General features: G+C 36.1%; 1 protein-coding gene across 2 annotated transcripts in view; it reads left to right on the top strand.

Moving 5' to 3' along the window:
• Positions 1-782: 782 nt before the first annotated feature.
• COL22A1 (collagen type XXII alpha 1 chain) overlaps positions 783-14,662 on the top strand; it is a 665,867-nt gene continuing 651,987 nt past the window's right edge. For both annotated transcript variants that reach the window (XM_074202703.1, XM_074202704.1), the window contains exons 1-2: positions 783-943; positions 7,814-8,380. In XM_074202703.1, the coding sequence (XP_074058804.1) occupies positions 856-943; positions 7,814-8,380 (655 nt within the window). In that variant the 5' untranslated portion in view covers positions 783-855. The remainder of the gene's footprint in view (positions 944-7,813; positions 8,381-14,662) is intronic.

Here is a 14,662-nt window from a genome sequence, read left to right as displayed (position 1 = left end):
ATTAGAGACTGAGGTGAAAGAGAAAAGAACAGGGGTGATGTTAGACAGTTGTGATTTAATGGATAATTTCACTTTTTAAATGAAATACGAAATAGAAGGTAGAGAGTAAGGTGAGAGTGTTGAAAAGTAGGTGCCATGGGAGTTTCAGAGGTGATGAGAAGTACAGAACAGATATCATGGTGTTTGGGGATAATTAAAGGGAGGTAAAAAGATTGCCTTGCTTCTCTGAAGGCCCAGTTGAGATAAAGTAAAATATCTTTCTAATGGACCTAATCAATGTGATTTCTTGACTTTCTTTAGATCCATTCAGTATCAGGTGACTAAGAAGATAACCATGTAATGGAAGAAGTCCAAATTGAAATTTATCAAAGTATGATTGACAAGAGGACAAAAAAAGAAAAATGGAGTAGTTCATTAGGGTGAGGTCAAGGAGGATGAAGTTGTTGGGTTTGATAATTATTTTTATAGCCTTTTCCCCCTGCCAATCTGCACTGAAGTCCTCCAAGGTTTCATTACATGGAGGTGATCTTGGGTCCTTGAAGGCTATGCCAGTGAATAATAAGCTTTGTTGTATACTGACAAGTTGAAAGGTCTGACAGTGGTTTTGTGAGATTATTAGGTTAGGTTGACCATGAAGTATTGGAATCTGGGAACACAAGAACAGCTCATAGAAATGTAAAGAATCATTTTTATTCACTAGGCTAAATCATTTCTCTGTGGTACCTGAAAGGCTTTTTCCTTCTCTGACTGACTTTTCTATGTGTCTTTGTTTTCCTAGGGAAGAGATGCTCCAGTAGAAGTTAGATATCTTTAATTCTTATGCAACAATCTCCTGTCCCTTAGCCTAAGAGAAAAATGACTCACCTCAGAGGACAACACTTGATCTACCTCCTGGTACTTCTGACACTTTGGATTGGAAATGGCTGCCAAGCACAAAGGGCAGGTAAGAATGGATCCATTTCCCTGAGGACATAGAAATTAAAAAAAGGAAGCAGTTAGATCATATGAGGGATAAAGCACAGGGTCTGTAGTCAGAAGACCTGAGTTCAAATTCAATCTAAGATACTTACTAGCTATGTGACCTGGGCAAGTCACAAGGCTTCCGTTTGCCTTATTTTCATCATCTTTAAAACAGAGTGATAATAATAGCACATATATCCAAGGTCTTCCAAGCCTAAATCCAGGGCTCTTTCCATACCATACTGTCTCCTCAACACATCACATCCAAAATGTTAAGCTATATCAGTTCATTTTTTCTACTAGTCTTGTCTTGTATGTCTGCCAGCAATGTAGAGAGTTTGCCTGTACAAAGTTTTGAGTCTGTTACATTAAGCCAATTCTTTTTGAACTCATTTATCTCAGCCTGTACAATGTTTCAAGGTAGAATTGTTTACCCTCCATCTTTAGTGGACATTTGTCTGGCCTTAATGTTGGAAATGGTCCTACTGTTTAATATGTTAAAACTAAAAGACAATTTAGACCATAGCCAAATCAACATACCTTTTCTCAGAAGAACCTTTGATAATCATTCAGTCTCTAGATATAAAGAGCTCACTATCATCTTAATAGAGCCTGCCACACTTGTGGGCTTCTTTGATGTTATAGCAAGTCTTTCCTTACATTGAGTCAAAGCCCATGTCTGCAATTTCATTCCCTTCTCATTAATTGTTCCTAGTACTACTCTCCGGGGATGAACAAGTCTAATAGCTTTTCCATGTGACAGATTTTCAAGAACTTGGAAGAAAACTAGCTAGTCTCTTTACATATTCTCTTTTCCAGGCTAAACATTCTCATTTTCTTCAACCTGATCCAGTAAGACATAATATCCAGTTATTCCCAACATAACAGTTACCTTCTTCTGGATGTGTTTCCTCTTCTCAATAGCCTTTTACCATTTTCTATGCATATCCAATTAAGCAGACTGATTGGGGAAGAGGGTGATGAAAATACATCCTTTAGTTTGAGTACTTTTCCTCTTTTTAATCTTAATTAGCTTTGCATGATTCTTATATCATACTGTTACTCATACTGAACTTGTAGTCTACTATAATTCTCAAACTTATTTCCCATCTCATACTTGTGCCTTTTATCTGTCTGCTAGCATTGTGTGGAATGTCCTCTCTGTATCATTTATGAAAAACCTTTCTTCAGTCATTTCAATTGTGTCTGAATCTTTGTGTGGGACTTTCTTGGCAAAGGTACTAGAATGGTTTGCCATTTACTTCTCCATCTCATTTTACAGATGAGGAACTAAGGCAAACAGTTAAGTAGCTTGCCCAGGGTCATATAGACTTGAACTCAGATCTTCATGACTCTAGGTCCCACACTCTATTCCCTGTGCAATCTCATTGTCCCTGTTAAATCCCTACTGACTTTTTTTTAAAACCTAGTTTTATGTAGTACATTAGACTTTGGAGTCAGAATCAAATTGATGCAACTTGTTACCTACATGGGTAAGCAACTCCTATTTATTAGGCTTCCACATCTGTAAAATGGAGTGATTGGACTAGATAATGGCTGTGTCCACTTGGTTCTAAATCCTAGAATTCTGAAAGCAACTTCCTTTAGAACCCTACCTCATACTCTTGGTTGATAAGGTCCTTTCCCCTCAGAAAGGTTGGCCCTTTTCTAATGAACTAATCTTGAAACATCATAATTTTTAGTTACCTGAGTTTGTGTTATGTCCTCATTAGAGATGAGATCTAGTGCTTTCTATTGCTATCCCCTCTTTTTTCAGATGAGGGCCCAAGGAGATTAAATTATATTTCATGATCACACAGGTAATTTCAGAAGCAAGATCTAAGCCAGATTCTTTGATCCAAGGTCTTCATTGAAGGCTCTAAGCTCCATGAAGGCAAGCGTCCATATTCTTCCTAAAGACTGTTACTCTCAAACACCAAGCACATTTTTGTTGCCCTTTGGGGATAGTTCCAAACTCCTCTACAGAAAAGTCCACAGCTCCTCCAACAATGTATTAGTGTCCCAGATTTTCCACCACCCTTCGAACAATGATCATTGTCCTTTTTGGTCATATTGGCCTGTCTGAGAGGTGTGAAGTAGTACCTCAGAGATTTGCATTTCTCTAATCAGTAATGATTTAGAACAATTTTTCATACGACTATGGATCAATTTGATTTCCTGGAAAATGCCTGGATAAGGCTTTTTAAAGGTCATATATAAGTAGGGGGGAAAAAAAAAGAACTAGAGTCCAAGTCTCTTATCTTATCAGTTCTTTTTCTACTTCATCCCACTCCTTCCTTTAGTGCATATAACCCAGTTGGTTCCTTTGGGGGTTTTTCATCTATATTATACTGAAAACATATGTGGATTGCTTTGGATGAAACCTCCTAAACATGTAAGCCTTTGTTGCTCTTAGGGTCTCTGATTCTTTGACCCCCAGTTATAATGACCCTAAAGAAGAAGCAAAACTCAGCACTCCTGAGAACCTAAGAGTGACCTTCTGTGTAAAGATAAACTTCTTAAGGAATTATCTGAGTTAATACATCTGGATGAAAAGAATCCAAATAAATGAATTCTGTCATGGATAAGCCACCTCCAGGTAGATCAGTTATGCTAAGAAAAAGATTTACTTTAATTTGAATTGTATTTTAGTAAGAATTTTAAATGCTATGGATGAACACTTTTGAAAATATTTGTTAATATTTAATAAATTGTTAAAAACTTTGACAAAATGGTATGCAAATTTAAGCAATTCTATTATCTAATATAATGAATTGGTTAATTAAAAACAATTAAAAGCAAGAAATATTAAGAAAAGGTACACTTGCCTATTTCTGACAGAATTGAAAACTAGTAGAATAAATGAGAAAAATTATCTGGTTATATAAATTAAAGTTGTAAAAATTATCATATCTTTTGACCCAATGTTTCCACTTTTAGAAATATACCCTGGGAGTGTTATAGAAATCAAAACTATCTTTTAAAAGAATTTTGTAGTAATATTGTTTGAAATTACCAAAAGCTAGTTGCAGCTTAATTGTCCAATAATAGGGGAATAATTGTGTAAATTTTGGTATATTTGTATAATGAAATACTATAGTGAATTTATAATATGCAAGTATGAGAAATATAAAGGACCATGAAGTTATTCTTTTGAAAAACTAAGCCCTTATGTGAAAAGCAGGAGAACTATGTACATATATATATATATATATATATATATATATATATATATACTAAATAAAACTAGATAATGTGAAAGTGAATGCGAATAGACAAAGACTTATTTTGAATGCACAAATGAAAGAATGAATGAATGAAAAATAAAGACTTTAAGTTCTAGACACTGTACTAAGCACTAGATATAGAAATATAAATAAGTAAGGAGATTGAACTCCTTTACTCAAGGAGTTTAAATTCTAATGTAGGAAAGTATCATTTCAATATGAGCTAGAAAATTATATGGAGAGGGGGAGAGGAATACCTGAGGTATCTGGGAAATGATCTGGTTGCCTGGTTTTGGAATTTAGGAGTAACAGGAACACACTGGGTTCTAGTGGCAATTGGATGAGGACAATGGCAAGAGCTACAGCTTACTTAGTTTGGAAATGATCAGATAAATATCTAGAGCTTGTTCTGGCCAAGTGAAGGCAGCATCTCATCTATTAAAACTTAGGTGTGTGGAGCCTTGGAGGGAATAACTGAAAGGATATAACATTTTATTGACCGAAATTCCATTATTTATATGTAAGTGGCATTAATGTACTTTTAAGAGCTGGAATTAATGTTTAAGATTATATTTTTTTAATGGAAAACTAGAAGTGAATTTGCTATGTTCATTGATAGAATCTTAGCTCCTAGACTTAGAGTTGGGGGATTTTAGGCATGGAATGTATACAACATAAAATAGATGAGAGTTGTAAGGGACCTTAGAACACAAAGTATAAGACTAACAAAAATCCCTGACAGCAACATATATAGACTTAGAAAACTACAAATTAATGTTATCTGTATTGGATTGTATTTAAAAAAAAATTTAGGGTTTTGCAAGGCAAATGGGCTATAGGGTTAAATGGCTTGCCCAAGGCCACACAGCTAGGTAATTATTAAGTATATGTGGTTGGATTTGAACTCAGGTACTCCTGACTCCAAGGGCTGGTCTCTATCCACTGCGTCACATAGCCACCCCTAAAAATATTTTTTGCTAAACATTATCCAGTTACATCTTGATTTGGTTCCTAACGGTAGTTTTAAGAGTCTCAAGTCTGATATCTTTAATAAGAAGCACTACAGATCAATCAAAGATTATTAGTGTCTGTAATTCTTAACTTAAAAAGCATTTATCATAGACCCATGTGGCCATTTGGAGAAATATCTAGATGCCTTCTCAGAAAATTATTTTAATGTATAAAATAAAATAGTATTACAAAGGAAACCATCTATATTAAAATAAAGTTATTGAATTTTTTAAACAAGTTCCTAGATCTCAAGTAATAAAGTTTGTTTTAATTCAAACTAGAATTGGGTCCAGGTTTTGTAAAAAAGATTCTATTTCACAAATGCTTTGAGGGTTTTCAGTTACTGGTATTTGGAAGGTGGAAGCTACAGAAAAGACTGAACACTGGTGTCTCTCTCAGAGTCCCAGGGGTTTTTGTTTTGAGGGGAAACAGTAGCATAATTAAAGCTTCTACTAATAAGTATCTTTAGATAGAGTCTAAGCAAGAGTTCTTTTTTAAAAGTTCTGCTCTATGGTAGGACTTTAGTAATGTTTCTTCTACTGAAGGTAGGGAAAGAGGGAAGATAAGGTCATCCAGATGATGTTGTCTAGCAGGGATCTAGAGATAGAAAGTGAAACCTGAGATAATTGAGGGATGGTTAAACAGGGTTTGAGAGTATAGAGATACATAGAAATGATCATTGGAGACTGGGAACTGATAGATCATCAAGAGAAAGAATATAGGGAGAGAGGAAAAGAGAAGAAGACAGAAACATTTTATGAAAGTTCTTAAATATTCGTTGAAAGAGTAGTCCATTGAAGGCTTCTGAACTTGGCATGATCAGACGTATTTAAGGAAAAATCATTGCTTGTGTAAAGGATAGATTGGAGAGGGAAGAGATTGAGAGACTGGAAGAAGGAAAACTTGTTATAAGGGTTTTGCATAAAACACTAAGAAGAATTTGAAAGAAATCCATGTCTCCTGGATTGCTACCCATTAGTGTTTCTACAATAAAATGACCAAGTTAATGAGTGTCTTCATGGTATTCTATTCCTAAAATAAGATGCTAACCAGTAATTGATGCAGAGGGAATCAGACTTTTCTGAATCTATCTGTCCTTACAAGGAGATATAGTTACAGATTTGGAGTTGGGGAGTCCTACCTGTGACATTTATCAAAGCATCTCATATTTGATAAAGTGCTTGAAGATCATCTATTCCAAATGATGACTGAACAGGAATACAATATACAATATTGCTAGACTCCATTAGAAAACCCCAGTGATTAAGAAGCCATTATCATTTGAAAAATACTTATGATTCAGAAGATTTTCTTTGCATTTGTAAACATTGCTCATGAATTTTCCCATTGGGGTCAAGCATATCCTCATGGAACTTATATCCTCTCTCTCTGAGTTTTGACTCTGAACATGCAGATAACTCTCATGTCTTTCTGAGAAATGCTTTTTTCCATCATATAAATCTTAGTTTGTCATTCACAAGCTTTATGTGTCAACTTACCATATGCTAGGCAAATGAGATAAAAACACAAAAAATGAAACACTACCTTCCCCTGAAAAACTTACAGTCTACCTGGAGGAAACAGCATAGATAGAGAGATAGCTAGATAGCTAGATAGCTAGATAGGATAGTGAGAGAGAAGAGAACAAAAGAGATGAAGAAATGAAAAGAGATATACAGATTAGATACAAGAAACTGTGAGTGGGAAGGCATTAGTGTCTGGGTAAATCAGGAAAGATGTCAAGAGTTATCAAGGATGTTACTAACTTGGGCAACCTGGGTAACTAGAAGTATATCACACACTTAAAATAAATGGAAAAATTTGGGGAGGGGTAGTTGCATGGTGAAGTGAAAAGAGCACATTCCCTGAGATCTGGAGGACCTAAATTCAAATCTGGCCTCAGGCACTAGCTATGTGACCTTAGGTAATTCACTTAACTCTACTTCCTTGCTAAATTAAAAAGAAAGAAAAAAAAAGAAATGGAGAAATTTAGAAGATGGATGATTTTGAAGGGAATAATAATGAAATTGTTTTAGCAATCTTGATTTCAAACTTCTTATCTAGTTTGAAATGTCATTCATATGTGTGTGTATACACACATAATACACACACATATTTATGTAGGAGTCATGAGCATGAAGATGATAATTAGATGATGATGATGATAATGATGGTGATGAGGATGATGAAATTGTATATATATAAGTGAGAGAAATAAGGAGAAATCAGGATAGAACTTTGGAGAGGACAATCACAGCTATTATAAATAGATGATGATCCAGCAAAAAAGGAATGGCAAAATATCATAAAAACTAATGGAAAAGTTATTTAATATCTTTGACCTCATTTCTTCCTCTGTAAAATGGAAATCATAATATTTTGCACTTTCTACTAAACATGGTTATTATTGTGAGAAATATTTTTTGTAAACCTTGAAACTGTTAAAGTTGTTTTGTAACCATTTTTTCTCAAACAGTATCTGTGATTTATTTTATACAACTGAGGATTTATTGAATGTGAACATTCTTCTATAGAAGTAAATCAGGAACTCACCTATAATTTATCATCATGGAGAATTGTTGTTATTATAATTTGGCTTTCTTTTATTTTTACAGGGTGTAAAAATGTCCACTATGATCTAGTCTTTATCTTGGATACTTCCTCCAGTGTGGGCAAAGATGACTTTGAGAAGGTCCGCCAGTGGGTGGCCAACTTGGTAGAGACTTTTGAGATTGGGCCAGACAGGACTCGGGTAGGTGTGGTTCGTTATAGTGACCGTACCATCACTGAGTTTGAACTCGGGAAGTATAGGACTCGAGAAGAAGTCAAAGCAGCTGCCCGCAACATTAATTATCATGGTGGCAACACCAATACTGGTGATGCCCTCCGCTATATAACTACATACAGTTTTTCCAAAGAGGCTGGAGGGAGGCCAAGTGACAGGGTCATCAAGAAGGTCGCTATCCTTTTAACCGATGGGAGGAGTCAGGATATTGTTCTGGATGCAGCTATGGCTGCTCACAAAGCTGGGATAAGGATCTTTGCAGTTGGTGTTGGGGAAGCCCTGAAGGAAGAACTTGATGAAATTGCTTCTGAACCAAAGTCAGCCCACGTATTCCATGTCTCAGATTTCAATGCCATTGACAAGATTCGAGGAAAGTTGAGACGCCGCCTTTGTGAAAGTAAGTAGAACATTTCTTTGTCTCTCTGTGTGTTGTAGAATATTATTCCTTTTGATTTATCTTACCAGAAACCTATTAAGCTCCTATTATATTCAAAGTTCTCTGTTTATTGCTGGAGGGATATATGAAGTTTGTTCTTCATTCTTGAAGACATTCATGCCATTAAGGAGATGATGTCATGATATGCATGTGAACTGGATTTGAGTGAGGTTGCTGTGCTAAGGCAACAGCTTAACTTTCTTCTCTGAAGCTATCCATGTCCGGTTGTGAATCAGATAACTACAGAGTCCTGGATGCAAGGCAATCAGGGTAAAGTGATCAAGTGATCAAGGTCACAAAGTATCTGAGATCAGATTTGAACTCAGGTCTTCCTCCTGACTTCAGTACTGGTACTCTACCCACTCTCCCAGCTAGTGGTCCTATCCTAGCTGAAGGATAGAACATTTAGATGAGATATAATCCCTGCCTTCAATGGGTTTAAGCTTTAGAGGAGATTCTGGTTCTGATTATATATTTCTTGTGTGATCATGGACAAATCACTCCACCTTTATGGTCTCAGTTTTTTCATCAAAAAAGAAAAAAGAGAGTGGGTTAGACCCGGCAGAGCAATAGCTAGGGAAGGATGAACAGTTTGTCCCAGAGCACCAAAATTTTGAGAGTCCTGACAGTATCAGCTTTGTCCAAGTATCACCAAACCCCATCTTTCATCATTCCTATGAAGTGGCCACTTTTCATCAGCAGAGAAAAACTACCATGTTGTGAGGAGTGTTTCCTTCCTACTATGGTCATAACCCACAAGGGAGTAGCTCCTCTCCAACCAAAACACTATTCCTCCCCCCCAAACAGAACAAATTAGTCATGATTCTGGAACTAATTTATCTCTCAGGTATCTTTCAATTCTAAATTATATTAGGAGAAAAAAGTCACATTTTTAATGTTCTGTTTTTATTTTTTTAGTGTTATGCAAAATGCTTTTCAAAAGTTTTTTCCATGAAACATTTTTTATCCTATTTACAAAAAAGAAAACTGAGGCCATGAATGGATAAATGATCTGCCCTTAATCACAAAATTAGTCAGTAGCAGATCCAGTATTCAGTTTGCTCTTCCTTGAAATGTTCTGTAAAGAACTAGTAAGGTGATATTAAAGTCTATTGATGGCAGGAACCAATGATAACATTAATATGCGATTTATTAATAGTCTGAAATTCTTTGAGCAATATAATATAAGGGATATCTAACCCTAGACTTACAGTCAAAAAAATCTTAGATTTTAATCCTATCTCAGACATTTACTAGCACTGAGACCCTGAGCAAGTCTTTGAACTCTGCCCCAACTTCTTCATTACTAAAATTTGGGGCTTGAACTTGATTACTACTAAGGTTCCTTCTAGCTTCCAATTTGTGTCCCAATAATATTAGTTAAAATCCAAAAAATGGATATTTATATTAATTTTAGTAGCTAATTCCTACAGTGAGCAATTGGAAATTTATATTGTAAACTGTATGTATATAAATTTGTTTTTGGGATTTGTTGCCACTACTTTGTTGCAAAAATCCCTTCCCCTTTCCTGACCTCAGTTACTCCATTTTCAAATTGAGGGGTTAGACAAGGTGATCGCTGTGAGTCTGTGATGTTAAGTTTTCTCATCAGTAAGACTTCAATTTTAGTCTCTTAGTATTTTTTCAGACTTTTGTGAATTGAGACTGAAGCAGCATGAGTAACACATCCTTTACTCCCAGAGTCTGAGAGCTTGACGTCATTAGCTCTCCATTCAAAGGCCAAGAGGGAATGTAAGGTGGCAATTTCCCTTCAACTCCTTGGCCCTGATCTGCCAAGTCCTGCTCAGAAAACCAGAGCTGAGACTGAGGGGGTGAAGCATACTCAGAACAGAGTGGAGCCCAGGTTTCAGACCAGAGATTGGTATCTAATGTAAATTGTTAGTTGTCATACACTAAGGCATGAGCAGGTTGTGTAGGCATAGACATGGTGTGATTAGACTTGAGTCTAAGTGTATATTAGATGTGTTTAACCACTGGATAATTTAGGTATGCCAATGACTAATTAGTTCATAATTAATGAATGCCAGAACTACAGGGAACCTTAGAACATAAAAAGTCAGAACTAGAAGGGACTATTTTGTCCACATTATTAATGTTACTGTAAAGGTTACTGAGGCCTGGGCAATGAGATGGCACAAAAGAGAGAGTGCCAAGTCTGAAATTAGGAAAAAACCTGAATTCAAATGTGACCTCAGAGACTTACTAGCTATATGATCTTGGGCAAATCACTTAACTATGTTTGCCCTGTTTCCTCATTGGAAAAAAAGAACTGGAAAAGGAAATGGCAAACTATTCTAGTATCTTTGCCAAGAAAATCCCAAATGGGGACATGGAGAATCAGATACAACTGAGACACCTCAACAACATGAAATGATTTCTCCTGAATAAGATTTGAGTTTAAATCTCAGCTCTGTCATATATTACCTGCCTACCTGAGTGACCTTGGGCAAGTCATTTCTCCTGATCTTGGCATTAGTTTTCTTATCTATAAACTGAGTAGTTTGTAATAGATGATTTTGAAGATGCTTGAAGCTCTAAAACCCCTCTCTCATATGATTCTTGGTTATATATTTAGAGGTTTGGAAGTGACAGCAACACAAACATGCTTTAGGTAGTTCCATGTATAATAATATTTGAAGGATGTTAGGAAAACTACTTAATTGGAAGTCTCTCCATTAATTGACAGTGGTGTCGGAGATTTCTCTCATTAGTGTTGTTGACTTTGATTAGTCTTCTTATATTTAAAAGACCACTTTCCAAAGCTATGCATGTTAATTGAGAGTGTTAACATTAATCTCAAGCAAATGAATTAGTATCTGCTCAGAGGAAAACAGGAGACCTAGGATAGATGTTTGGTAAGAAGAAGGAAGAATACCTGAGAAAGAGATTGTGGTAATATCCTGAGAATCTCTTAGGGAGAGAGTACTGACCTGTGAGGGAAGATGTCTTGGATTCAGGAGTGTTGAGAAGGCTCTGTGTAGCCTCACACAAATCATTTTACCTATTCTAGGTGAGTCCCTAAGATTGTAATAGAAGATACCAATCTGCTGAGGTGGAATGGGATTTTAGACCAAGGACTTTCTTTTATAATTGGAATCATTGGTTTATTTATCCCCCTAAATATTTATTTAATGTCCACATCTGCTGCACTATGGATAAATTAAAGTCCTCAAAGGACACAAAGTCTAATAGGAGAGAAGAGGTATATTTAAGTAATAGATATGATATGAGCTAGAATGTGTTATATAAGAGAGAGAGAGATACAACTAAAGTCTTCTGGGAGCAGAGAAGGAAGAGATCCCCAAAATATCCAAAGAAGCCCTCATCAAAATGGTGATATGTTTTTTAACATCCCCTCTGAATAGAATACCGGAAAAACATGGGAATTACCCCCTTCCCCTTGATATTTATAAAAAGGAAGAATATCAGTAATAGAGAGAACATTCAAAGGAGGTTATTCAGGATGAGGAAGGACCTGGAGATCATGCTATATGAAAGTGATCAAGGAACTAGGTCTCTGGAGTTTAGAGAAGAGAAGATCTGTCAGTACTAAGTATTTCAGTGACCCAGAAGAGAGATTGGATGTGATCATTTTGGTTCCTGAGAGCAGAACAAGAAAGAGGAATGTCAGATAAGGAGTTATGAAAAGGCAAATTTATAATTGATTAAAAGCAAAATACAACTTTCAAACAATTAGATTGATCCTAACTTGAATGGGTAGCCTCAGGAGATAATGGATACTCTCTTACATCAGACTTCAAAGAAAAGCTTGTGAGCAATGGTGTAGAGTTAGCCCAGTCAATCTGATAGCATTTTTTTTACTTTTATTTAGATTTTTAAGGCAATGGGGTTAAGTGGCTTGCCCAAGGCCACACAGCTAGGTAATTATTAAGTGTCTGAGGTCAGATTTGAACTCAGGTACTCCTGACTCCAAGGCCAGTGCTCTATCCACTGCGCCACCTAGCTTCCCTCAGATAGCATTTTTTTTACATTTAAAAATAACTTATTTATTTATTTTTTCCAGATACATACAATGGAAGTTTTTAACCAATCATTTTTAGAAGGATTTTATTTACTTTGAGTTTTACATTTTTTCTCCCTATTCTTGTTTCCTTCCTCCTACCCCCCCCCCCCACAGAAGGCATTCTGTTAGTCTTTAGATTGTTTCCATGGTATACATTGATCTCAGTTGAATGTGATGAGAGAGAAATCATATCCTTAAAGAAGAAAAAAAACTGTAAGAGATAGTAAAATTACATAATAATGCAATGGGTTTTTTTTTTTTTCTAAATTGAAGGTAATAGTCTTTGGTCTTTATTGAAACTCCACAATTCTTTCTCTGGATAATGATAGTAGTCTCCATTGCAAATAGCCTAAAATTATCCCTGGTTGTTGCACTGATAGAATGAGCAAGTACATCAAGGTTGATCATCACCCCCATGTTGCTGTTAGGGCATACAGTGTTTCTCTCATTCTGCTCATCTCATTCGGCCTCAGTTCATGCAAATCCTTCCAGGCTTCCCTGAACTCCCATCCTTCCTGGTTTCTAATAGAACAATAGTGTTCCTTGACATACATATGCCATAGTTTGTTAAGCCATTCCCAAACTGAAGGACATTTACTTGATTTACAATTCTTTGCCACCACAAACAGGGCTGCTATAAATATTTTTGTACAAGTGATGTTTTTGTTCTTTTTCATAATCTCTTCAGGGTATAGACCCAGTAGTGGTATTACTGAATCAAAGGGTATTCACATTTTTGTTGCCCTTTGGGCATAATTTCAAATTGCTCTCCAGAAAGTTTGGATGAGTTCAAAGATGTATTAACAATGTATTAATGTCCGAGATTTCCCACATCGCTTCCAACATTGATCAGGGTCCTTTCTGGTCATATTGGCCATTCTGAGAGGTGTGAGGTGGTATCTCAGAGATGCTTAAATTTTGCATTTCCCTAATAAGTAATGATTTAGAGCAGTTTTTCATATGACTATGGATTGCTTTGATTTCCTCATCTGTAAAATGCATTTGCATATCCCTTGACCATTTGTCAATTGGGGAATGGCTTGTTTTTTGAAACTTTGACTCAGTTCTTTTTATATTTTAAGAAAAAAAAGTCCTTTGTCAGAAATACTAGTTGTATAAATTGTTTCCCAGTTTGCAACATTTCTTTTGATCTTGGTTACAGTGGTTTTGTCTGTGCAAAAGCTTTGTAATTTAATGTAATCAGAATTATCTAGTTTGTTTTTAATGATGTTCTCCATCTCTTCCTTAGTCATAAACTGCTTCCCTTTCCATAGATCGGACAAGTAAACTACTCCTTGATCTTCTAGTTTGCTTAGAATATTGTAATTTATGTTTTTTTATTTATTGTAATTTATTATGGTGTAGGATGTGAGGTGTCGGTCTAATCTAAGCTTTTTCCATACTAAGTTCCAATTTTCCCAACAGTTTTTATTGAAGAGAGGGTTTTTATCCCAATAGTTGGACTCTTTGGGTTTATCAAAAAGCAGATTACTATAATTGTTTCCTGCTACTGCACCTAGTCTAATCCACTGGTCCACCACTCTATTTCTTAGCTAATATCAGATAGTTTTTTCTTTTTATTTATTCTTATTTTGTACAAATAATTTTTTATACAATACTAAAATATTCTTGTTTAAGAGTAAACATAAAATCCCCTCCCCCAAAAAATATAGACCTGCATGAGCAATAAAGTAAAGGGGAGAGAAAAAAATTAAAATTAATAATAATAATAATATTAATTGGAGGTATGGCCAGGTGGCCAGTAGATGGAGCACTGGCTCTGGAGCCAAGAGCACCTAAGCCCAAATCCAGACCCAGACACCCAACAATCACCCAGATGTGTGACCTCATGCAAGACACCCCAACCCCACTGCCCTGCAAACCCCCCCAAAACAGACCCAAAATAAAATAAAATAGTAATAATAATAATAGGGGTGGCCAGGTGGCAGACAGAGCACTGGCCCTTGTGCCAGGAGCACCCAGGTCCAAATCTGGCCTCAGACACCCAACAGTCACCCAGTTATGTGACCCCAGGCAGGCCACCCAGCCCCATTTGCCCTGCAACCCCCCCTCAATAAGAATAATAATAAATGTGCTTCAGTCTGTGTTTGAACACCACCAGCTCTGTTGTGGGTGGATCACATCTTTATGATATGTTCATCATAAAAGTTACTTCCATATTTTGCCACTGTTGCCAT

The sequence above is a fragment of the Macrotis lagotis genome, chromosome X, assembly GCF_037893015.1.
Source record: "Macrotis lagotis isolate mMagLag1 chromosome X, bilby.v1.9.chrom.fasta, whole genome shotgun sequence".
Lineage (NCBI taxonomy): Eukaryota > Metazoa > Chordata > Mammalia > Peramelemorphia > Peramelidae > Macrotis > Macrotis lagotis.
Note: the sequence above shows the minus strand (reverse complement) of the source record. Positions and strands in the feature narration are given on the sequence as shown.